Source organism: Monodelphis domestica, chromosome 7 (genome assembly GCF_027887165.1).
Source record: "Monodelphis domestica isolate mMonDom1 chromosome 7, mMonDom1.pri, whole genome shotgun sequence".
NCBI lineage: Eukaryota > Metazoa > Chordata > Mammalia > Didelphimorphia > Didelphidae > Monodelphis > Monodelphis domestica.
This window is the reverse complement of record NC_077233.1, coordinates 149,310,128-149,336,075: the sequence shown is the minus strand read 5'-3', so window position 1 is coordinate 149,336,075 and position 25,948 is coordinate 149,310,128. Positions and strand designations below refer to the sequence as shown.

Genomic DNA, 25,948 nt, shown 5'->3' with positions numbered 1-25,948 from the left:
TAAAGATGAATTTTAATAACAAGTTTGGATTGGGGAGGTATCAGGGTAGAGGGAATCGGGATTTCCCCAGATTGGGTTGTAATCTCTCAGCTTTTGAGCTGAGGCCAGGCCTTGCAGGTTGGTGGAGGGTTTCTTATGCTAGCTTTCTTAAGTTCAAAGTCTTAGCATGTAGCATACCAGGCATGTTGGCATCTGGGAAGTATGATTAATGTATTGATATTGTATTATCAGACACATGGTCAGACCTCTTGATGGTCATTGTATGGAATGGGATAGGCTGAAGCACTAGCAAAGGACAGGCAAATTCAAGGGCTGGGCCTTGACAGGGGCCACTGCCTCAGGGCCACACTGCCTCAGCTTGGAGTACTTTCATTAACATAGCAAAGTTCTATTAGGGTATGGCTCCAACTACACTCATTTGCAAAGGCAGTTGGATCAATCCCTACCTCTTTGATATCGTCATTGTCAATTCAACCAATGTTAAAACCTATGTCATGTTATGTATTCTTTGATCCACAGTCCTAAAACCTTCTATAAATACTAGGGTACTAGCATGAAACTCTCTCTTTCAAGCTCTCTTGCTAGCTCTCTCACTTTTACTCTTCCTCTCTCCCTCTGTTTCCTCCTCTCCTCTTACTCTTTTGCTTCACTGTATCTCTTCCATAGCGACATTGTCGCCCCCAGTGCCTTGGCACCAGGAGTTGAGACTCCCACCTTTTCTAGCGATGTTCTTGCCCCCAAAGCAGACTCTCTTGTCTAGGATTATCAAGGGGTTGATTCTCCCCACCTATTCTCTTGTTCCTCTTATTTCCTTGGGGTTCGTGTTACTCCCCATGTGTTTCAACTTTTGTCTTTGAGTCATTATTATTCTCCCATTTCCTTAGCCTCCTCCTTCCACCTCAGGTTACTATCCACAGATAAATGTTGTAGGACTCCCGTGGGGGGGGGGGGGTCGCTATATAGCAGTAGACAGCAAGAGGAAGAAAAGGTTATGACTTTCAGAGCTGGTTGGGCTTGTATCTTCGGGCTGACACCCCTAAAGACCAGCCTTACAGTTCAAACTATTCCCTTTAAATACTTTTGTACAATGACATGATCACAGGAATGCAGGTAGAGCACACAGTTGGGGAAATCCAGGAATAGAGGTATTTCTATCCCGAGACAGATAGAGAGGCTCCTTCCGAGGGTCAGGAGAGAGAGTCTCCAGACCAACTGTCACTCTCAGTTGCCCCTCCCCCACCAACTGTCATTCTTATTGATATCTTCTCTCTAATATTCCAACTGCTGTTTGTTCCACCTGAGTGGCGGAAAGTTCAAAACTTGCTTCAGTTTTCCTTTCCACACAGGGAGTTTATCTTGGATTCTAGAGGCAATAGAGAACCATTAGAACTGGGACTCAATCTTTTTTGTATCATGTATACTTTTGGCAGCAATCTGATGAAGCCTATGGAACCCGTCTCAAAATATTTTTGAAGTATTGAAGGAAAATGCTAAATTTCAGTTGGAGATAATGAAAACAATTTTTTTCCCTCATCCAAGTTCATGGACCGCCCCCCCCCCAGGGGTCATGTACTCCAAATTAAGAACTTTTGAGTCTATCCAGGGAGTCATGATCAGACCTACATTTTAGGTAAATCACTTTAGCCAGGGGATCAGAAATGGTTTGGACTGTAAAGAGACAAGGCAGAGAGGCTGATAAGTAGTCTTTTCCATTGGTTCTGATGAAAGGTAATGAGGGCCTAACCTAGGAATGGTGTCTATCCAGAGAGAAAGGGACAAATGCAAGAAATGTTATGGAAGTAGAAACAAGATTTGGCAAGTGAGTGAGTAAGGGAAGGGAAGGTGAAGAGTTGAGATTACAGAGTAAACAAAGTGGGTGGTAGGTGACCAAAGAGATGGTGCTGTTCTCAACAATACACAGAAAAGTTCAGAAGGGGAGCAGATTGGAGTGGGGAGTGAGGGAAAGGGAAGGAAGATATTGAGCTTTGGTTTGGATATACTGAATTTGAGATAACTATAGTACATCCACTTTAAAATGTCCAGCTAATAATTTAGGCAGCTAAAACCCCACAATTTAAGCTTACAGAAGATTTAAAGTAATTGGTATAGAGGCAACAAATGAACCCCTAAGATTTGATGAGGTTAACAAATGACAGGTTAGAAAGAAAAGGTCAAGGAGAATCTTGGGGTACAGTAAAGTGATGATACATTATATGGATGATGAACTAGCAAATTCACTGATGAACAGGAAAGAAGTCTGAACATTCCCTGAGGAACAGGAGGAAAGGATGATCAATAATGTTTAATGCTACAGGGAAGCCAAGTAATATGAAGATTAAAAAACATCATCAGATTTGACAAAATCTTATTGGTAACTTCAGAGAGAGTAGTGAGTTGACTGATGACATTGAAAGCCAGATTTCATTTTGTATTATTTTTATTTTTTATGTTTCTAAATTTTTTATTGCCATGCAAAACACTCTTCCATATTGGTCATTGTTGTAAGAGCAAAGTCATCCATAACCAAAACCCCAAAATAAAACCATAAATACACTGATGTGAAAGACCCAGCAGTTCTGTCTCAGGATGTAGATAGCATTCCCCATCATATCTTTCAGAATTGTCCCAGATCATTGCACTGAAAGCCAGATTTGAAAGAACTAAGAAACAAATGAGCAGAGGAAATGGAGGTGATGAGCAGAAATAGCTTTTTCTAGAAATTTAGCCGGAAAAATGGGAGAAAAGACATCAGTTGGTAAATTGAGGGAAATGGAGTATGGGGGGAAGAAAGGGCATATCTTCATTAGACTGAAGGAAAGAAGGATCAAATTGGGGATGGGAGGGTTTTGAGACAAAGAGAAGGGAAGAAAGAATTCACAGATAATGACCTTTCTTTATACTTTTATCTTTCTCAATTACATTTAACAATTGTTAATTGACATTTTGCAAAACTGATTCTTTCCATTTCTCCTCCATGCCTCCCTAAGGTGGTAAATAGTCGAATATAGCTTACACAAATGCTATCATGCAACAAATATAACACATGTTACATATACAATAAAATATTCATGAAGGAAATAAAGTAAAAAATGTCATGCTTTGATCTTTAATCAGACGCCAAGAGATCCTTTTTTGGCTGTGGATAGCATTTTTTGGTCATAAATCCTTTGGGATTATCTTGGAAACTTGCTTTAATGATAATCATTTTGTCCTTCACAGTTGATTATTATGCAATATTTCTGTTAATGTATACAGTATTCTCCTGGTTCTGCTCACTTCACTTTGAGCAATTCATATAAGATTTTCCCAAACTCATCTTGTTTGTCGTTTCTTATGGCACAATAGCATTCTATTACAACCAAATAACCCAATTTGTTCAGCCATTCCCCAACTGACCTTTGTTTCCAGTTCTTTTCCACTACAAAAAGAGCTGTTAAAAATATTTTCATATATGTAGGTCCTTTTCTCTTATTTTTGATCTCTTTGGAATATAGACCTAGTAGTGGTATTGCTGTACTGAAACATATGTTTTACAGCCCTTTGGAAGTGGTTCCATGTTTTTCTCCAGAATGGTTTTATCAGTTCACAGTTCTACCAAGAGTATATTAGTGTCCCAGGTTTCCCAAATCCCCTTTAGTGTTTATTATTTTCCTTTTTGGTCATATTAGCCAATCTGATAGGTGTGAGGTAGTATCTCAGAGTTTTTTTTTTTAATTTACATTTCTCTAATCAGTAGAGCATTTTTTCATATGATTAAAGTTTTAATTTCATATGAGAAGTGCCTTTTCATATCCTTTGACCATTTATCAATTGGGGTATGCTTTGTATTCTTATAAATTTGACCCTGTTCTCTATATATTTGAGAGATTAGGTCTTTATCAGAGACATTATGAAATTTTTTCCCTCAATTTGTTGTTTCTCTTCAAATCTCTATTATATTGGTTTTGTTTGTACAAAACCTTTTTAATTTGATATAATCAAAATTGCCTGTTTCATTTTTTATAATGTTCTCTGTGCTTTGTTTGGTCATATCCCTTATCCATAAATCGGACAAACAATTCTGTGTTCCCCTAATTTTAATTCACATCCTTTATTTCTGAATCATGTATTCATTTTGATTTTACCTTGGTGCATGAGGCATTGGTCTATGCCTAGTTTTTGCTATACTATTTTCTAGTTTTTCCAGCAGTTTTGTCAAATAATGAGTTCTTCCCCCCAAAGCTTGAATCTTTGGGTTTAGTTAAATAAATATTGAATATTGAACATGAATTAACTACTGAGTGTTAATTATGTAGCCTACTTCATTGATACACAACTGTAGCAGTTAAAATTTGTTTCTCTGCTAGAAGAATTATATTTTTAGAGGTTTATTAAAGATTAAGAATGAAAGAAAATACAAAATAAGAAAGCACGTGTCTAGGAGGGCCAAATGGCCCATTCACTTACACTATATCATGAGAGACGTGTCTGTTTGGAAGCGGAAGTAGGAAGAGAGACCCAGTAGGCTTTACAGCCAGTTTAAATAGAAATTTTGATCTTGCCCAGGTAGGGATTTCAGTGAGATTAGAGGGCATCCTCGGAACTAGAGCAAAGACTTCTGGGGATTGAAGTTCGGGGTTCAAATCTCCATTTTTACATTTTCCCATATGATCGTTTGAGAAGAAGAATTTCCCCAAAGGATCATGAAAACATAATCAACTTAACGATTACAATAATTTGAGGATAAGAGGAAAAAAGAACAACACCAATAATTGTTGGACACATTGACAAAAAGTCAGTTAGGGAGAAGTCCCCTTTGGCATGAAAGTATAGATACAAATAAATGTTCAATCAACCACACCCAAAGTTCATTCTTGATCTTCTTGTGCAGCTTGTGGTCTGGAGGCTTCTTCATGGTGTCTTCCCCAAGAGTTTAATTTCTAGATTTGGAGAGGTAGCATCTTTCTTTACCTAAAATTCTTCTTAAGAGGAATTTAAACTTTGCAATTTAAAATAATATTTTTACATTACTCTATTTCTTAGTCAGTGCCAGATTGTTTTGATGGTTAACACTTTATAATATAGTTTGAGATCTGGTATGGGCAGGCCTCTTTCCTTCATATTTTTTTCATTAATTCTGTTGATATTCTTGACCTTTTATTCTTCCAGATGAATTTTTTCTAGCTCTATGAAATATTTTGTTGGGTAGTTTGACCCGTATGTCACTGCATAGGTTAATTAATTTAGGTAGGAATAGAATTTTTATTATTTTGGTATGGCCTATTCATGAGCAATTAATGTTTTCCCAATTGTTTAGGTCTGACTTTATCTGTATGAAAAATGCTTTGTAATTGTGTTCATATAGTTGCTAAGCTTGTTTTGGTAGGTATACCCCTAGGTATTTTGTATTGTCTACAGTTATTTTAAATGGAATTTTCTTTTCTATCTCTTGCTTGTTGGACTTTGTTGGTGGTAATAGAAATGCTGATGATTTATGTGGATTTATTTTGTAACCTGCAACTTTGCTAAAGTTTTCTTGCTTCTATTTGCTTTTTTGATTGATTTTGTGGGGTTCTCTAAGTATATCAGCAAATCATCTATAAAGAGATAACTTTGTTTCCTCATTGCCTGTTCTAATTCCATCAACTTCTTTGTCTGCTCTTATTGCCATAACTAGCATTTCTAGTACAATATTAAGTAGTAACGGTGGTAATGGATGTTCTTGCTTCACCCCTGATCTTATTGGGAAAGGTTTATCCCCATTACAGACAATGCTTGTTGATGGTTTAGATGGATGCCTTTTATCACTTATAGTGAAAGGTGCTGAAATGTTTTTAGGGGTGAAGAGTTGCTGGGGCTGCTCTCTCTCTTCATCCTCTGACTCTTAGAATCCCTAGCTGTTCATTCGAGGTCCTTCCTGGTCGTGAGATTATAGATTTAGAGGTGTAAGGGATCTTACAGAAAAGGGAGTCGGAGCTCACCATTTGACAGATGAAAAAATTGAGCCCAGAGTTGAAGTGCCTCTCAGGTCACACAGCTCTTACCAGGTCTTGAGGATTCCATGACCTTTCCACTTATACCCTGCTTGCTTTGCTGTCTCATCCCCGCTTCAGTGCTCCCCGGATTAAGTTACATGGCATTTTTTTTAACCCTTACCTTGCTTTGGCAGAGATATTCCAAGGCAGAAGAGCAGTAAGGGCTAGGGAATGGGAGTTAGGTGAGTTGCCTTAGCTAGTCACATAGCTAGGAAGCATGAGGATACCAGGGACCAGCTTTCTATCTAGTGAGCCATCTAGCTGCCCTTAAGTTACTTAGTATTAACTTATCGGTCTACACTTTTATTACCTAGTGGAAGTGTAAGCTCCTTGAGGGCCGGAAGTGTCTTTTTTGTTTGTTTATTTTTTGTTTTTGAGCTCAATTAGAGCTAGTTTAAGTGAATGGAGGTTGTAAGTCTCTTAGACTAGATCTGGGTGATAGGGCATCCATCGGATAAATCGCTCCAGGTGGTTCTTCCGGAAGAAGTGGGGGACCTCAATAACCACCAGGAGATCTCTTTTCTTTGCCCTGGGCGCGAGGGCGGAGGCCCAGAGAAGCATCCGCACGTGACCTTCCCCCTCTCCAGCCGGGGGGCCCCGCCACTCAGGGCGGACTCGGGGCGGGGATTAACGGGGCGGATGAACAACGATTGGTGGAGAGGCGAGCCCCCAGACCGGTGCGGAAGAAGAGGCTCCTGGGGGCGTGGTGAGGAGAAGAGGGGGAGACGGGGATTGGCCGAGAGGAGGGAGGAGGCGTGGCCTCGGGCGGCGTGCGGCGGGGTCTGAGTGGGGGTGGAGGTTGGTTTCTCTGACACCGAGTACTGCTGCTGCTGCTGCTGCCTCCTCTTCGCTCGCGCCGTGCACCTGAAAGCCAGCCCTACCGCAGCCTCTGCCCGCGCTATGAACCGCTTCAAGGTGTCTAAATTCCGGCACACCGAGGCCCGGCCGCCTCGGAAGGAGGTAAGTCCCATTGCTCCGGAAGAGGGAGAGCGGGAGGGAGGGCGGGCGTGGATGTGGAGCCCAGCCCCAAGTGTCTGGGGCAAAGAGGAGCCGAGATGCTCTGTCGCCTTGTTTTACGGAGAGGATCCTCTCAGCGCCTAGGTGCACCCTTCGACCCCGTTATGGCAGTTCCCCTACATCCTCTCACGCGCCGGAGGCGGGGGCTCCCAGCCTCGAGAGGAAGATTTTTGGGGGCCCCAGGAGCAGGAGCAGCATCCCTGCCTGGGGGCTGGGCACCCCTTTATCCCTGGAATGCCCCAGGTCACTTGAGGTCCCTCTCTTGCGCCTGACCCATCCTGTTGTCTTTCCTTCCCGCTTCATTCATTGCACCGACTTCTGGGCTCCTTCCTTTCTGGCCCTCTCCCATCTCCGCCTTCAGGTCAGAGTCCAGCTGTCCATTGGGTCACAGCCTCCAGGCTTTCTGAGACCTGGAATCAAGTCCTGATCTAGAGCAGGCAAGCGCCTGTTTTCCCATTTCTGAAGAGAAGATACTGTCTCCATCACAGGGTTTTCGGGAGGTGGGGGAAGTGGTTTGTAAGTGCCCTCTGAATACAGACAGTTTTTATCGGCTCTAAAGACTGGCTTCAGGCTGCTGTACTAACCTGAGTTTATCAGCTCCCTACTATAAGAAGCAGCTCTGTTGCTTGCAATATAAAGAAGAGCGTTGCTTTGACTTTTGCACTGTTGACCCATAATTCCTACTAGGTCTTTTATCACGAAGAGCTTTAGTAACCAAGAGTGATTAAAACCAAAAATAGATCATGCTGCATTATGCTCAAGAGGTGACAGAAGGATTTGGGATCCCCATCTGCTACCCTTCCCCTCCCCCTTCTCCCCACCTTGAAGGGTGGAGAAGATCTCAGGCTTCCCTTGCAGTCATCACTATCTTCCGGTTTTGCTTCCTCAATTTAGATCTTGGTGTACTTTTTATTTAGCTTCGTATTTTCCTGACCCTTTATTAAGCTTTGCTCCAGTACAGGAAAATCAGTGTTGGAGGGATTTTGTGGTGTTTGCTCTCTTGACATGTGGTCCTCTCTTGAGAAGCATGTATGCTTCTATATCTGGGTCTTTAGAATTAAAAAGTGAAGGCTTGGGCCAGCGGTTGTGCTCCCCATATTTCCGCTGACTCTTAATGTTTGCATAACCTCTTCTTCCTTGGCTTAGAGGTTTTTCTTGACAGCAGTTTGCTGCATAACCTACCCTGTTAAAGGTTCCACCATGTCTCTTCTTTAATAGCTAAAGCTTTTATTCCTGACACTAGGAAGAGAATGGGGAGGGAATTTTTAGTGCTGTCTTTAGAGTCTTGATTAGTTTCAACAGAGAAATTGCTGATCTCAAGTGTTCTAGCTGCCATCTCAGCAACATTAAATAGATTTTGGCCTGGAGACCTGGTTACTCTTGAGAAATATTGACTTTTTTCTTTCTGGTATGTCCAGTACACAATGGTATTTTGGTTTCATGGTCCTTAATAAAGATTTAGTATGTATAGTGAGCCAGAGTATGTAACAGGAGCCAGTTAGTGTGAATAAGGAATTCCCCTAGAGTTGTCAAATTATTTTAATTTTTGTTGTGTATTTCTACTGGACTGGAACCATACTTAATTATTACTTTGAATAGTGTGAATTCAAATACATGCAACCTCTTCAGGAAATTCATTATTTGACCTATTCAGGTCCTAGCAGTATGATCATAGAGGAAGGTGTGCCAGTCATGTTGTGAGAATGAACAATAACCAGTGCACAGAGAACCTATATACTCTGTTTATGGACATATATAAGTTTCATAGGGTGAAAAGGTCTTTATGTGATCTGTACCATTGGAGGGATCACAGGAACACAGATTTAGAGCTGAAAGTTATGTTAAAGGCCACCTAATTATCTTCCTCATTTTACGGAAATAAGAGGAAAGTGAGGCCTAGAGAAGTTAAGTGATTAGTTCAGTCATAGTGATAGAGGTTAAATTTTAACTCAGATCCTCTGACTACCAATCCAATAATTTTTTCCCCCACTACATCATGCTGCCTCTGTGAGAGTCCTCAAATAAAAATGATAATACATTAAGATTTTTGTAGAATAAGGTATTAATGAAGTAGGAGGTACACATTTGGGAAAAAATAAGTCTCTGCCTATAAGGAGCATATAATCTAATAAAGGTATGACATATACATATAAAGAAATAATGAAGTCATCTCCATTCCCAGACAGTAACAATACAGGTCAGAGGTAATGAGAACATTAATTAGAGTGAAAGTGAAAGGCTTCCAAACTTTGCATTGAACTTGGGTAACTATCATGGTTTATGGTGTTGTCAGAAAAAATAAGGAAGTTATAAGGAGTGGCAGGTTTGGGTTGAAAATTTAAATTTAGTTTGGGCAATGGTATGGCAAATTTTAGAGAGAATTTTCCAACAGGCAATTAGGGATGCCTGGACTAGAGTTATATGGTGGAGATTAGCTTCTCTACTCTACTGAAAAGACAGAGGCCATCTGTCCTGAGCCCCTTCAACTTCCCTCACCCCTTCTTTATATTTATACTTAAATTCTCCTCCTTCCCTCTAGTCTCAGCTAATGTCTTCTTGTCAATATTAAGCCTTTAACTTGTGTCCTTGATTCTGTCCTGGAATTTGCTCCAGGATCTTGCTTCAATAGTCATTCCTGGGGGCAGCTGGGTAGTGGATTGAGAGCCAGGCCTAGAGACGGAGGTCCTAGGTTCAAATCTGGCCTCAGACACTTCCCAGACCTTGGTCAAGTCACTTAACCCCCATTGCCTGGCTCTTACCACTCTTCTACCTTGGAACCAATACATAGTATTGATTCCAAGACAGAAGATAGGGTTTTTATAAAAAAACAAACAAACCCAAAACAAACAAAAAAACCCAAACAGTCATTCCCTCCTCATCTCTCATTTTCAATCTTTTCCTTTAGCTTTGGTTTCTTACCCTCTTCCTGTGAACATCCTCAGATCTCCTTATCCTGAAGGTACAATAGCCAACCTTCATTTGATCTGGACACTTTGTCTCTCAATTCTTACCTCTCTTCCCTGTCTGTTGAGTAAAGAAAAAAATAGGCTATATTGTTCAGCTCTCCTTCACCACACATTTATAGTCCTTAACATAAGGAATCTAGCTTCTGAAATTGCTTTCTTCAAGATCTTGGAAAAAAATTTTTTTAAAACTCTTGTTTACTTGTAAATCTAGATATCCCATCATGAACCTCAGATTATCTCCTGAAACAGATTTCCTGAAACTACCTTTTTTGGTCAATAAGTTTATTAACTTACTTTGTATCTCAAGCATAATATATTCAAAACTTGATTCATCTTCCTCTTAAAATACTCTTTCTCAAATTCCATTTCTTTATCACCATCCTCCCAAACACTAAGCCTTAAAACTGGAGTCTTCTTTGACTCTTCCTGTTCTCCTAACTTCCTACCTGGGATCAGTCTCTCTTAGTATTTTCTCTCTTATCTGTGCTCACCTCTCTCATCCCACCATTACTTCCCTAATTCAGGCCCTCACTTTCTCTCTCATCTATACTATTGTAATAGAGTCCTAACTGATTCTCTTGCCTTGCTGCCAGAATTATCTTCCTAATACATAAGTTGGATCATGCCATTCTTATTCTCAGAAAACACAAAGTCTAGTTTGATGTTTGGCCTTTCACAGTCTGGCTACAACCTATCTTTCCAGCCTTATTTTACATTAATTCTGTTCACACGCTTTATACTTTCAAAGTTATATGTTTCAAACAAAGCTGGCCTTCTAACTATTTCTCAATTTTGTCCTGCCCTCTCCTGCTTCTGTACATTTGTGTAGGCTGTGCATTCTTGGAATATACTCCCTCCGTGGCTTCTCCCCTTCTTGACATTCTCTCTCTCCAAATACCCAGTGCAGGTGCCACCTGCTTCCTGAAGTCTTCTCAGATTCCTTACCCCCCTTGATTCTCAGGGATGAAAATGATCGCTTATAGAATCTAAGTGGGAAGGGATCTCAGTGGCCTTCTAGTTCAACCTGTTCTCTGAACAAGAATCTCTATACAACATGCCAGACATATTTTCCAGGCCTTTTCTTGGAAGACCTCTAATGAGGAGGAACCAACTACCCCTCTAAGCAGCCTGTTCCATTTTGTGATAGCTCTGATTCTTAGGAGGTTTTTCATTCTATAAAGCCTAAATCTGTTTTTCTCCAGATTCTACTTGTTATTTCTAGTTTTGCTTCGTAGGACCAACCAGAACAAATCTAATTCTCTTTGAGTCTTGATTGTCCTTTATGTACTTGAAAACAGCTATCATGACCCACCTAAATCTTTTCTTCTCTGGGTTAAATATTCCCAAATGATTCTTCCTCCAAACATTCCTTCAAATGATACTTAGCTTGATCTCAATCAAGGTCTTTTACCATCCTAATTGCCCTTCTAAACCTCCCAGTTCATCTTTTCATTTGTTCTCTTATACTTAAGAATATCTCATCTACATGTCTCCTTTTGCTTGTAACAAAACTACCTTATTTGTGTACATATCTTACCCCCCTTTTATTGAATTGTAAATTCCTCGAGGGGGGAAAACACTAGATTATTTTTTTCAAATTTTTGTCTGTGTCGCCTTCATTATGACTGGCACATAATAGATAGCAAGGCATGTCTGAATTGAATTGGAGATAAAAATACAGCATAGAGGTGATGATTAGTGCTAGACATGAGACTGCTAAGGGAGAGGGGGCAAAGAATAGACTCTTTGGGGATAATCATAGCTCGTATCCTTTCAGAAATTCTAAGAATGCAACAAAAATTATATTTGTAGGGCAACTTTTAGATGGTCTGAGGAACATGAGCTAACATCTGTTCTCCAAAATTCATCTTTCTTCTTACTTTCTTTATTTCTATCAAGAGTACCACTGACCTTCCAGAGGCACAAGTGTTATCTTTGATGCTTCATTCTTCCTCACCCCCATATCCAGTTGTTTTCTAAGTTTTGCTCTTTCTACTTCCACAGAATGTCTCCTGTCTGCCCCTTCTTTCTTCATCACATGACCTCTGCCTTAGACAAGACATTCATCACCTTTTTCATGGTGTTATAATAGCCTTCTACTAGGTTTCTCTTCCTCAAGTCTCTCTGTTTTCCTATCCTTTCTCCACACAGCTGCTAAAATGATTTTTTAAAAATCTTTGCTCTATGACAGAAGAGTGATAAGGGCTAGGCAATTGGGGTTAAGTGACTTGCCCAGGGTCATACAACAAGGAAATGTCTGAGGTCAGATTTGAACCCAGGACCTGCTGTCTCCAGGCCTGGCCCATTTACTAACTGAACTAATTACTTGTCCCTGCTAAAATGATTTTTTCCACGGGTCTGATCTGTACGATATACTCTGGGGACTCCCTGATGCTTCTAGGCTCAAATATAAACTCCTCTATTTGACTTTTAAAACTCTTCCCAGACTAGCCATAACTTCCCAATCCTTTCATATTACTCCCCTTTCTGAATTCCACGGTCCAGCCCAACTATCCTTACTGCACTTCACACGCACATTATTCTACCTTCCATTTTTGTCCATTGGCATTTCGTCCATCTCCATTCTTTTGCTCTCCCCCATGTACTTCTCATCTCCACTTATTAGAATCTCATCTTGTCTTAGAAACCAAATTCAGCTGCCGCCTTTTATATGAAGTCCTTCCAGATTCTTTCCCCTCAGCTGCTGGTACTCTTCCCCTGACCCCAAGAACGACTGACCTTTTATTTTTTATAGACATACTTTTATATGTTCCTGCTTTCCATGGATATCCATAGATAGTAAATTTCTGGAGGATGAAGACTGTCTCATTTTTGTTGGTGTTCACTTCACCATGCCCTGGCACATTGTAGCTTCTTGTGGATTGATTGATTGACTATTGAAGAACAGCAATCTCAGTGGCTAGATTCTGCTTCTAGCCTCTACTGAAGAAAGAAGAGGGATAAGTGGTGTCGACAGAGATGTCAAACCTCCCAAGTATAGCCTGCATAAGATTAAAATGTAATTAGGAAATAGAAAAAATAAATAAAATACAGGAAAACATATCATTATTATGTGTGTCCCCCCACCCCCCAAGTCATTATATGCCAATACAGTTCCTTTTTATGGTTTGGCAGTCTCCATTTCTATTTGAGTTTGAAACCAGTTGTCTACCCATTTCAGAAGTTTGGCAGTTAAAATCAAGATATTGAATAATAGCAGGTAGCTTATGGGGACTTCTGAGGGAAATATGCCATGCTATGGGACAAGCACTTTACAAGTGTTATCTCATTTGATCAGAATACCCTGTGAGAAGGAAACTGTTATTCTCCCTCATTTTATAGTGGGGGAAACTGAGGCAGACAGATTAAGTGATTTGCTTCAGTGTCACATAGCTAATAAATGCCTGAGGCCAGGGTTCTTGAGTCTGGGCCCCAGTGCAGACTTTGCCAGGTCAAGGGAAGATTGGTAGAGAAACCAAGAGAAGGTCCCTGTATCCCAGGCAGGTAGAATAGGCTGGGAAAGTTAGAGCGCTGATTTTCTGGTTGGTAGAAGGTTGCTGTACTTTGAAATTACTGGAAGAAAGAATCAGATAATACTTCTCTTTAATTGAGATCTCTCTTGGCCTAACTGTGATGAGGATAGATCCATCAACTGTCATTGATCATTTCTATTTGATGAAATCCAAAAGTTGTCATTTGTGCTTATTATTTCTATTTGTGTCCAAACAGCCAGTCTGTTGATTCTTTCCACTGAGTTGTTAGCATTTCGAATTTCAGTAAATGTGCCAGTCTCTGAGAGCGAATGGTTGTCAGATCTCATAGCTAGGTTCTCTGTGTGAGAGACTTCAGGAATTCTGCTACTGATAACTGTTTCATCCCAGTGAGACAAGATTAGAAAAGGTGAAATTGTCCACCTTCCCCTACTTTTCCATCTGAAAGTCAGGAAGTGAATTCTTCAAGTTAACATTGGTAGTCAGATCCATGACCAAAAATGTAATCTGTAAGGAAATATCTCTGAGTGCCTTCCCTCCCTCCATCCCCCCCCCCCCCCCCCACTTATCATTCCTTTGTGAGCACTCCTTGCTCTCTAAGCCCATATTCCCTGGGTTGGTGGAATAATGTATGCAAATTGCTTTGTAAGTCTTAAAGGACTATATAAACGTCAGCTGTTGTTATCATTAGTATTAGTCTCTGCTGCCTGTTTCTTCCTGGCCTCTGGAACATCTAGATTCTTCCAAATTTCCTGACCTAGTCAAAGAAAGAAAACCATTTTCCTTCAATCTTACTGAGATGTCACCATCTTAAAGCAAAACTTTACTAGTGAATTAAGGGGAAAACATTCTGAAATAAAAGAAGGTACAAAGATGACAGATAAGCCCATTACAAAGGAGTAGAATTGTGTACTCTAGAGGAAAGAGTGCCAAACCTAGAGTCATTAGAAACCTGTGTTCAAATTAACCAACAAACCCATACTGTGTGCCAGTGGCCAGAGATACAGTTGCAGTGAGATGGTCCTTGCCCTTAAGGAGCTTACATTTTGCTGGGGTGAACAGTGTGCTCACAGATCACTAAATGTACAGTAAAACGCCCTCCTTCCCCCAGTAGTCAGTCATTTTAAAGGAGAGGAGGGGTCCTTAACACACTGCAAAGGAGGGACAGGACAGGGCACTTGATTGGAGTCTTGATGGGAAAGCAGAGTTGAGCGAGGTGGTGGAGGTCAGAAGGGAGAGCAAACAAAGCCAGTGACGTAAGACCTGGAATAGCTGTGGCATACAGTAGATGATAGGAGGGGGATCGTAAGGGAGAAACATGCTAGTAATCATGAAGGATGTAAGCTTGGACATGGCATGCAATTTTGATGAGTTCTGGTTTCTGCATCTATAAAATGGATATTTTAATCGTTTACCAACTTCACAGGGTATGTTTTTTGTGTAAAAAGTGTTTTGTAAACATAAATCTTGTACATATCAATTATTGTCACGATTATTTATTGTGATTAGAGATCTTTTCTTTTATACTTTCTGCTTTTGTTTTGCCCACAAGGATTCGTACAAATTGATTGAATCATAGCTCACCACCACTTCAGACTCTCCTCACCCCACAACCACCACCACAAAACCATTTTTAAGTCTATAATACTACCTATAAATTTTTTAAAATACGGATATGAGGGAAGAGCTATGACTTTAAAGAACCATCTCAGGCCCCCAGGTTTCAGCAAATCTCTGCTTTTCCTCTCTAACCTTTTCTTGTATAGACTGGGTTCCTCCTTCTTATGCCAGGTGCTTTCACCAGGGCTGCCCTGGGCCATGTTGTAAAAAAAGGGCCATATCTCTTCCCTCTCCTTTCAGGATTTCTCTCCTCCATTTCCTCAAGGCCTCTGTATTTTAAAAATTATCCTTTTCTGGGGCAGCAAGGTGGCTCAGTGGATTGAGAATCAGGCCCAGAGACAGGAGATCCTGGGTTCAAATGTGGCCTCAGACACTTTGTAGCCATGTAATCCTGGGCAAGTCACTTAGCCACCATTGCCTAGCCCTTACCGCTCTTCTGCCTTGGAACCAATACACAATACCGATTTGAAGGTAAAGGTTGTTTGTTTGTTTTTTTAAGAGTACTTAAAATTATCCTTTTCTGGCCAGGAGGAGGTATTATGTGTAAACTTGTCCCACAGTTAATGTATGATCCTTCAGATCCATGGCAGGGAGAGGAATGATATTTAGCAGGAGAAAGAAGTCTCTAATGGTAACAGTTTAGGTTCTTCAGTACCTGGGTAGAGTCCTATTTGAGACAAGGGAGCTTATTGTGGATCAGAGATAAAGAACTTGAAGGAAATAGATCATTTCACTGATAAAGTACCTGCCATCTAGAGATATTAAATGATTCGAATCCAGGTCCTCCGATGTCACCCCCCTCCCCTCTTCTCCTCAGGTTCTCATCCTGGATGTAACTCTAGGTTATTGCCTTCTCTGCCTAAGGATATCACAAGGCTTCTCCATCGCTACCCTCTTCTTTCTTTCCTTACTTCCAGGCCTGGATCAATGACATTCGAGCAGGAGCAGCTTCGTCCTATGGGAACCACATCAAGTCAAGCTGTAGCTTGATTGTGTTTAACACCGATCAGCCAGGTATGAGGGTGGAGAAGCAGAGGAGAGGACCGGGGAGGATGGCAAAGGGCCCCGTCTTTTAGAGCCCTGGCCGGGGGAGGGAGGCGAGGCTAGCTTTATCTGCCCATTTTCTTCCTTGCGGCCCATTCCACAGCTGAATGGTGGAAAGGTTCTCTGGAGGATTGAGGTTTATCAAGGATGGGGGTGAACATGAACGCAGAGGCCTGGGAAGCAGCAAATTGACCATTTATTTTCTCAGCGACAACTGAAATGGTGTCCAGACCTGCTATACCTTTAAGATCTGAAGTCTAGTCCTCTCATTTTATATTTGAAACATCTTCGTCCCCACGAGACAAAGGAACTAGTTGGGAACAAGTCTTAAGTTCTTTGCACTGTACGGTGGAGTCTGTCCAGGGCGATGACCTTTAATAACTCGAAGCTTTGCCTGTCACAGTTACAAGAGCCAAACGGAGGGGTCCAGGTGGAGCTCGGGGTAGACTCCGAAGTGGAGACTGCTGTGTGCTCCAGCCTCTGCCTTTCCCGGAGGGTGCTTCCCCTCACTGAGACACGGCTCTAGGTCTTGATGGGATGGTGGGAACCTGGGTAGGGGACATCATGTGCTTTTACTGTTTTGGAAATCCACGTCAGTTCGTTCTTCTAACAGGTACTCTGGGCATTGTGCCCCTGGAAAGTCAGGACAGGAACAAGAAGAATGTGGCATACCTGGGTTGCCATTCAGGTAGGTGACTTCCTGGGTCTCATTCTGTTGAAAACCTGCTTGCCTTGTACAAAGAATTATGCGAGGGGATAGGGAAAGGAAGACAAGCCTGAAACAGCATTCAGCCTCTCCTCGCCCTGCTGTTGAATAGTGACTGGGTTGACATCTGTGTTTTCTGCCACCTTTCCAATCCAGCCATTCTACCACCGGTTCTACCACCGGTCCAAACCCAGCAAGCTCGAAATACAGAAAACAACCCCTGTCCAGAGGAGCTTCTGATCAGGAAGGAGGCTGGTCCCTGGGGTAACATGGATGCCTCGGTTTGGGACTCTGCTCAGGGCAGAGGTGGAGGTGGAGCAGAGGCTACAGAGCATCACCCGCGGGCTCTGGCTAACGTAGCCCCAGAGGGGCTTGCTGGGGTGGCAGTGACTTCTATAGGAGTGGAGCTCTTTGTCTTGGCACGACTCCAGCTTGAGCCAAACGAGGGGTTCTGTGCATGCTCCGGTTGGCCTGGCCCATGTTTTCTTTCAGTAGCAGCCGCTGCGCTGGCAGTCCTGAACTTCCAGTAGCCCTGTTCATGCATCATGACAGGGACTAAGGGCTGATCCCTGCTAAAGCTTTGGGTGTGGGTGGGTGTGCTGGTGGCAGTCTTTGAATCCTACATTCAAGAAGTGTTTATAAGTGTCTGTGGTATATAGGGCCATGGCGGGGAGGAGGGGGCGGGGGAAGGGACATGGAGATGAATAAAACAGGCTCCTGCACTCATAAAGAAATATACAGTAAGGGTATGAGGGGGACACAGGGCGAGGGTAATAATAGGTATACTGATGAATTACACTATAATTACAATACAGTAGAATGTAGTCAGTGCCTAAGAAATGTATAAACTAGGAGCTGCTAACCTTTATTTTGTCACAAACGCCTCCCTCTACCTTTGGCAGCCTGGTGAAGCCTATAGATCCCTTCTCAGAATGTTTTTTAAACACATAAATCAAAATACACAGGATTACAAAGGAAATCAACTTTATCAAAATGCAATTGTCAGCATTAAAAAAAAAAATTCAGGGACCTCAGATGAAGAACTGTTGGTATAAACAAAGTAGCCTGAGAACTCAGAGGGAGAGATCATTTGTTCCAAGAGCCTGGAGGTTGGCCTCTTGGGAAATGTCTGTGATTAGGAATTGTGTCCCGTAAAGGATGCATACCTTCTCTTTGGATTTTTCAGAGGCCATCAAGCTCTCACTAAATGCCACTGGCACTCCAAAACGTGGGTATGATTTGTTAGTTTTGGGAGCAGGTTCTTAGACTAGAGATGAGGGAATGTTAGAGCTGCAGGGGTTCTTAGAGGTCTTCACATCCCTTATCTCTCAGATGAGGAAATTAATGCAGGCCAGCACAGAGATGGTATTAAATTTGCGTGGTTGAAGGAGTTAGGACAGGGTCCCTGGACGTGAGGGTGAGAGAGTGACACCAGCTGGACAGTGTTCCATGACACAGAAACTGAGGGCTCTTCAGGGCTTAAGTCTATTATTGTGGTATCACGTGGGAACTAAAGCTAGGGTTTAGTATAGTTTTCTCCTTATATTCTCAATGGCTATTTGATAAATGAATTGCCTGACTGATCAAGAATGCTTACTGGATCCAAGCTCCCCTCTGCAGCTCACCCATGACCAGAAGGCACCGTACTAAAAAGGGCTGAAATCCTGGGTATACTTTGGCACAGCCTCTGTCTCAGACTCATAGACGGCAGTGTGCACAGTCGATGCCTAGATGTGAGATGATACAGAGATGCTTCAAGGATGTTTTCCAAGGGATACCTGGAGAAACAGAATTCTCTTATCCGCAGGCTGAAGGAGACCAATCTTCTGACAGCCATAATCACTGAGAAACTTTCTCCAGATATATCTTGCCTTCAAGTGCCACAAGGGCAACAGAAACAGTTGTTCTGTGCTCCTAGTCTCATGGATGCTGAAGGTCCTGTGCCCCATTGTAAAGCAGCACCAGGTAACCAAGGCCTGTTCAACCCTAGCTCTTTGGTGCTCTCCTTTACTACAAGGGATCTTATACTCACTGGCCCCCAGCCTTAAGGTAGGAAGAAGTGCCCCGCAATCAACAGTTCAGCCTTAATGTTCCCCTGAATTACCTCCTAAGGTAGGAGTATCCAGTTTTTTACCTGAGAAATCTTCCATTGCAGCATGCCAGAACACGCATCAGCAGACAGCTGGCTTCTTGTCGAGGCTGCCATTCCAGAGGGTGGCTGTTGTGACTCATTATGAAGAGTCATCAGAGCCCAATGTAGTAAGGGCACTAGGCTGGAGGTGTTCATTTAGGAGCTGTGGGACTACTTTCTGGGTTGCAGTAGATGCCAATCATGCTCCAGATGAGTGCTCATAGAGTTGGAAGGAACTACACAGGTCATCTAGTCCAGCAATATCAAATTTAAATAGAGGTGAATATTTAATTAGGGAAGTACATATTCATAATATCTATGTTGCATTGTATTTTTATTTCTTATACCAATTATTTCCCAACTAGGTCTTAACCTGGTTTGGGAGGCACTTGAGAATTTTGCAGCTGACCACTAGACCTTTGGTCTAGTCCAACCTGTAGGTGAAGTTCCATCAAACTCTTAAGATTTTTATAAGTTCAAGATGGGGAAACAGACGGACTGTTTCTCCTCAGCATTCTGCCTTACTGTGAAAAAAACTTATTGGTCTATTTTATTTTTTTGGCCCTCTTATTTCCAAGTATATCCCTTTCCTTTCCCCTGTCCTAATTATTCTTTGTATAAAACATGAAAAGATAATAGAATATAATAGAGAGCAAATACATAATATTTATTACATAAATAATAAAAGAATAAAAAAAAAGAACGAGGAGTTGGAGGGGGAAGCAATGGAGCAAAACTAACCAACACAGTCATTGAATTTGATAGTATATACAATATTCTAAGTCCTATAGGGTGTGCAATATTCTAAGTCTACAGTTCTATAGTATATACAATTTTCTAAGTCTATATAATAGTCCCTGGAGGGAGGTGGTTTTCTTCTTTCTTCCTTGAGGACCAAACTTGGTTATCATTATTACAAAGTAGTCAGTTTCTTTATGGTGTTCTTTCCATTTACCTTGTTACTTGAATGTATATTGTTTTTCTAGTTCTGCTTATTTCACTCTACATTAGTTTATATAATTCTTCCCATGCCTTTCTGAAGTTTTCCTATTCTTTGCTTCCTATAGTAGTATTTCATTAACATTCATGTCCAATTTGTTTAATCATTCTGTATTTGATGCTTGCCATATATATATATATATATATATATATATATATATATATATATATATATATATATATATATATATATGGTCTAGGAACATAGGGGTTGTTTTATAAAAATCTTTTATAGATAAAAGTTGATTGGTTCAATGAATGGGACAGGATTCCCTGAGGAATCCAGAGAAACTTTCAGTGGATCTTTCCTTCTGATGCCTTTGCTAGGCTTATTTGACTCTGAATTTGATCCTAGAGCAGAAAAGCTTTTGGAGATGTGAATCTTAGGAAAGGCTTTCAGGTATTTGCCCCCCATAATGCCCAGATATTCCTTTGCATTTCAGGGCTACCTGGATAGAGATGAGGGAACTGAGTATAATCAATAGAAGGCAATTTAAGGGGTTCTTGCCTCAGGGGATTTTGTTCTAGAAACTAAAGCCACTTTGGGAATCAAACTAGGCATTCTCAGGCTGATATCTCCTTCCACTCATTGACTGTTTTTCTTCTACAGATCTGGTGACCGATTTTGATTTCTCTCCATTTGATGACCATCTCCTTGTCACAGGCTCAGCAGACAGAATGGTGAGTGGGGGGACTGGAGAGCCCATGGGAGTTGGTAGAATCCTTTCCCCAAAACATCCTACATGAGGATTCCTGAGCTTACTGTAGACTTAGTAGACTATGTAGCCCAGCCACTAACCTGAACCTCTCTCCTACCTATCCCCATTCTGGGGACTTGGCTTTCAAGTGACTCTTAATAGAGAGAAACACAGAAGAAATCCAAGTACATATCTTTAAAGTTCTGGACTTCATGGCACTAATTTTTCTTACAGATTCTACCTTTAGCTAAGATCCTGATGCTGTATGGAACTCCTTGTGAATGCTAGCTTTTTTTCCTTCCCCTCACCCTACTTAAATACTTCTCAGTCTTGAGTTGGCCTCCAAAAGCTCAGTTTTCTCCAGCCCCAAAGTTTGGTTCTGTGTGCTTCCTTGGTGCTCTCTTTCTGGCACCCGAGTTCCTCTCCTGGGATCTGTAGAAAGGAATACAGGTTTCTGACTTCTCTTCTATCCTGCTAACTATAAAAAGCAGACATGTTTTTAAAGGTTTTATTATCCATTTTACAGGATTTAGATAGGCCAATTGATCTTGCTTATGGTTTTTGGGTGGCTTTCTAGGATTGGTGCTCATCAGTTTTTCTTCTGCCTTTGATTGGAAAGTTCAAGGAAGTCCCATCCTAAGTATTCCTAAACTCCCCCAACCAGACATTCACTTTGAGTTTATGGGGAGGGGGCTCAAGACAATAAGTATTAAATGGTGGTCAGTCAGGCTCCAAAGGCTCAAAGAAAATTCATTTCTCTCTCACCTGAGAACTACAGGTAGGTGAAGTGTCCTTTGCCTCCTGCAAAAACACCAGATCACATCTTTCACAGAGCTTTGGTGAAAAGAATGAGGGTCTAGAGAAAGCAGAGGGTAGAAACCCAACTCTCCAGTGCCTATGGATGCCTAAATGACAAGACAATTGTATACCTTACGTGTGGTTTAAAAATTGTCCCTGTTCTGTGTTACTCTCTAAAGGAGGCTTTGAACTATGCCTATATAAGACATGCAACTTAATCACAAAATAAATACATATCATGGATAATGCAATTTTATAACTATAAAATTATGTGTCTTGAAAGTATTATTATTTAAAATATCTTATTGCACCTTAAGTAGCTATTTTTCTTTAGATCCAGATTGGCATCAGGACTGCAGGTACCTCCATCTTTTTTCATAGAACACTAACTGTGGGGAAAAAGGTCTCTTATTAAGGTTCTAACCCTTTCACTTTACAGATGGAGAAACTGAGGTTCATAAGTTAACTGAATTGCCCAGAGTTGCAAGGCAAGTTCATAGAAGAGCTTGGTCTAGAACCAAGGAGTTCTTATGACTCCTAGTTCTATCTTCTTTTCACTATACCAGAGTTATTAAATTGGAGAATCTATGAGACACTTGAGATCTCTAGACCAAATGGATGGTCTGATGGTGGGAAATCAGCTGGTTGGAAGAGCCTGAGGTGGAAACTTCCTCCATTCAACATTAAAAAAAAAAAAACAAACTCTTATCTTCTGCCTTAAAATTGATCTTGGTTCCAAGGCAGAAGAGCGGGTAAGGGCTAGGCAGTTGGGGTTAAGTGACTTGCCTAGGGTCACTCAACTAGGATGTGTCTGAGGCAAGACTTGAATCTCGGACCTCCCATCTCCAGGCCTGGCTCTCAGACTCCTGAGCTACCTAGGTGACTCACCTCCATTCAACTTTACATGGTTAGAAGGGTTAGAAGGAGCAGAGACCAGCATGACACAAGTGAAAGAGAAATTGTCTTTCCCTATTCCATTCTCCCTTACAGAATCTAACACCTGGTTCTCATGAATGTATTTGGTGTTACAGGTAAAGCTGTGGCGACTACCTGCTACTGCCACAGACCAGGACCTGCCCTCTGCCCCTGGGGTGGTACTGGGCCCTGAGGACTGCCAGGTGGAGCTCCTGAAGTTCCACCCCACATCAGACACTGTGCTGGTGAGCACCTCTGACAAGGTGGTGAAAGTCTGGGATTTGGCCCTGAAGCATACCCTGACTGGTAAGTATTCTAAATTGGTCAGCCTACCCATGATACCCTAGGCTGAAAGGTAGGGACCTGGAAATAGTGTCTGGTGACCCCTAAATTATTTCAGTTGTTTCCTTCTCCCTTCCCCAAAGCTCTTTTCCTTGTCCTCTTTTCAGTACAGACCTGGTGTACTGGAAAGAGTTTTGTCAGAAGAGATCTTGCTTCAAATTATTATCATTTTTTTTGTTCAAATTCTGGTACTGAAATTTTCAATTTGTGACCCATAGCAAGCCATTTGACCTTGGAGCCTCAGTTTCCGTATTTGTAAAATAGGATTAATAGCATGGGCACAACCTATGTCAAAGGTCTTTTGAGGATCAATTGAAATAATGTATGTGAAAGGCTTTGAAAATGTTAAATATCAGGGGCATCTGGGTAGCTCAGTGGAATGAGAGCCAGGCCTAGAGATGGGAGGTCCTAGGTTCCAATCTGGCCTCAGACACTTCTCAGCTGTGTGACCCTGGGCAAGTCACTTGACCCCCATTGCCTAGCCCTTACCACTCTTCTGCATTGGAGCCAATACACAGGATTGATTCCAAGACAGAAGGTGAGGGTTTTAAATAAAAAAGAAAATGTTAAATCTCTATGAAAATGTGATTATGAAAAATTATTCTAGAATGGCACATCCCCTGAAGCAACAATAGCATTGGAGCCTGGAATCCTAGGCTTTATTCCCAGCAGTACCACTAGGTCTGATGAGAACATGCCATTTCATTTCTCTGGAAATAGGACTGGGCGACCTCTAGAGCCCCTGCCAACCCTCATGTTTTTTTAATTAAAAAAATTTTTTTTTCCATATTGTTCATTTTTGTAAGAAAGTAATCTTATAAACCCAAAACCTCAAAACATAAACCGAAATAAACAGTTGAAAAATTAAAGGCTTTCATCTGCATTCTGACTCCAATAATTCTTTCTCTGGAGATGGATAGCATTCTTTGTCATAAGTCCCTCAGATTTGTCCTGGATCTTTGTGTTGCTGAGAGTATTGAAGTCTTTCTCAGTTGGTCATTCCACAATATTGCTGTTACTGTGCACAGTGTTTTCCTGGTTCTGCTCATTTCACTCTGCATCAGTTCATGAAGGTCTTTCCATAGCTTTCTGAAGTTGACCTATTCCTTACAGCACAATAGTATTCCATCACCATCATATACCATAATTTGTTTAGCCATTCCCCAATTGATGGATATCCCTTCAATTTCCAATTCTTTGCTACCACAAAAAGAACAGCAATAAATATTTTTGAACAAGTAGGTCCTTTCTCCTCTTTTTTTATCTTGATTCTGGAAAGGCTTTCAGAGCTGTCTAGAAGTGGAAGGGGCTGCCTTGCCTCCAGGGTGGAGTGATGACTTGTTGGGTGTATTAGAGTAAGGGCTCTTCTGGTGTATAGATTGACCTGGATAAACACTGAGTTCCCTTCCAATTCAGAGAAGAGAGAAATGGCACTGTGAGCTAGAGAAGTCAGGGAAGGTTTTTGAAGGAGGTAGGACAGATAGGATTTAGATAGGTTGAGAGGTGAGTACTGAGTGTACATAAAGGAGAAGGATGAAGAAAGACAGGGGGTCAGGAATTAGTGTGTCCCATTCCAGAGATCGTGAGATATTGGCCAAACAAGGGGAGCAAGTGAATTTATAGAATATGAATGAGTGGCACATAGATGCTTAACAAACATTTAGTTGATTTTAATGAGATTGATAAAGGTGGGACTAGATTAGAGAGTCTTGAATGCCAAGCTAAATTTAGATTCAGGAGGTTTGAAGGTTTTCACTGAAGATTTTCTAAGGAGGAGAATTTCATAATAAAAGAAGTGGTTTCTTAGACAAAATAAAATACCTAGGAATCTACCTCCCAAGACAAACACAGGAACTATATGAACACAACTACAAAACACTTGCCACACAACTAAAACTAGACTTGAACAAATGGAAAAACATTAACTGCTCATGGATAGGACGAGCCAATATAATAAAAATGACCATCCTACCCAAACTTATTTATCTATTTAGTGCCATACCCATTGAACTACCAAAACACTTCTTCACTGATTTAGAAAAAACCATAACAAAGTTCATTTGGAAGAACAAAAGATCAAGGATATCCAGGGAAATAATGAAAAAAAACACATATGATGGGGGCCTTGCAGTCCCTGACCTAAAACTATATTACAAAGCAGCAGTCATCAAAACAATTTGGTACTGGCTAAGAAACAGAAAGGAAGATCAGTGGAATAGACTGGGGGAAAGCGACCTCAGCAAGACAGTATACGATAAACCCAAAGATCCCAGCTTTTGGGACAAAAATCCACTATTCGACAAAAACTGCTGGGAAAATTGGAAGACAGTGTGGGAGAGACTAGGAATAGATCAACACCTCACACCCTACACCAAGATAAATTCAAAATGGGTGAGTGACTTAAACATAAAGAAGGAAACCATAAGTAAATTGGGTAAACACAGAATAGTATACATGTCAGACCTTTGGGAGGGGAAAGGCTTTAAAACCAAGCAAGATATAGAAAGAATCACAAAATGTAAAATAAATAATTTTGACTACATCAAACTAAAAAGCTTTTGTACAAACAAAACCAATATAACTAAAATCAGAAGGGAAACAACAAATTGGGAAAAAATCTTCATAGAAACCTCTGACAAAGGTTTAATTACTCATATTTATAATGAGCTAAATCAATTGTACAAAAAATCAAGCCATTCTCCAATTGATAAATGGGCAAGGGAAATGGATAGGCAGTTCTCAGATAAAGAAATCAAAACTATTAATAAGCACATGAAGAAGTGTTCTACATCTCTTATAATCAGAGAGATGCAAATCAAAACAACTCTGAGGTATCACCTCACACCTAGCAGATTGGCTAACATAACAGCAAAGGAAAGTAATGAATGCTGGAGGGGATGTGGCAAAGTAGGGACATTAATTCATTGCTGGTGGAGTTGTGAATTGATCCAACCATTCTGGAGGGCAATTTGGAACTATGCCCAAAGGGCGACAAAAGAATATCTACCCTTTGACCCAGCCATAGCACTGCTGGGTCTGTACCCCAAAGAGATAATGGACACAAAGACTTGTACAAAAATATTCATAGCTGCGCTCTTTGTGGTGGCCCAAAACTGGAAAACGAGGGGATGCCCATCAATTGGGGAATGGCTGAACAAACTGTGGTATATGTTGGTGATGGAATACTATTGTGCTAAAAGGAATAAT

The 25,948-nt window shown here is 41.2% G+C and overlaps 1 protein-coding gene across 3 annotated transcripts in view; it reads left to right on the top strand.

Moving 5' to 3' along the window:
- The window catches only part of CORO7 (coronin 7), a 155,328-nt gene that overhangs the window by 20,657 nt on the left and 108,723 nt on the right, over positions 1-25,948 (top strand). Inside the window, exons 1-5 of one of the 3 annotated variants that reach the window (XM_007499069.2) lie at positions 6,733-6,974; positions 16,026-16,122; positions 16,766-16,840; positions 20,599-20,669; positions 22,516-22,705. In XM_007499069.2, coding sequence (XP_007499131.2) covers positions 6,915-6,974; positions 16,026-16,122; positions 16,766-16,840; positions 20,599-20,669; positions 22,516-22,705 — 493 coding nt within the window. In that variant the 5' untranslated portion in view covers positions 6,733-6,914. Of the gene's footprint in view, positions 1-6,732; positions 6,975-16,025; positions 16,123-16,765; positions 16,841-20,598; positions 20,670-22,515; positions 22,706-25,948 lie in introns of those variants that run through there. The other 2 variants (XM_007499068.2, XM_056805820.1) reach the window with 2 other exon arrangements.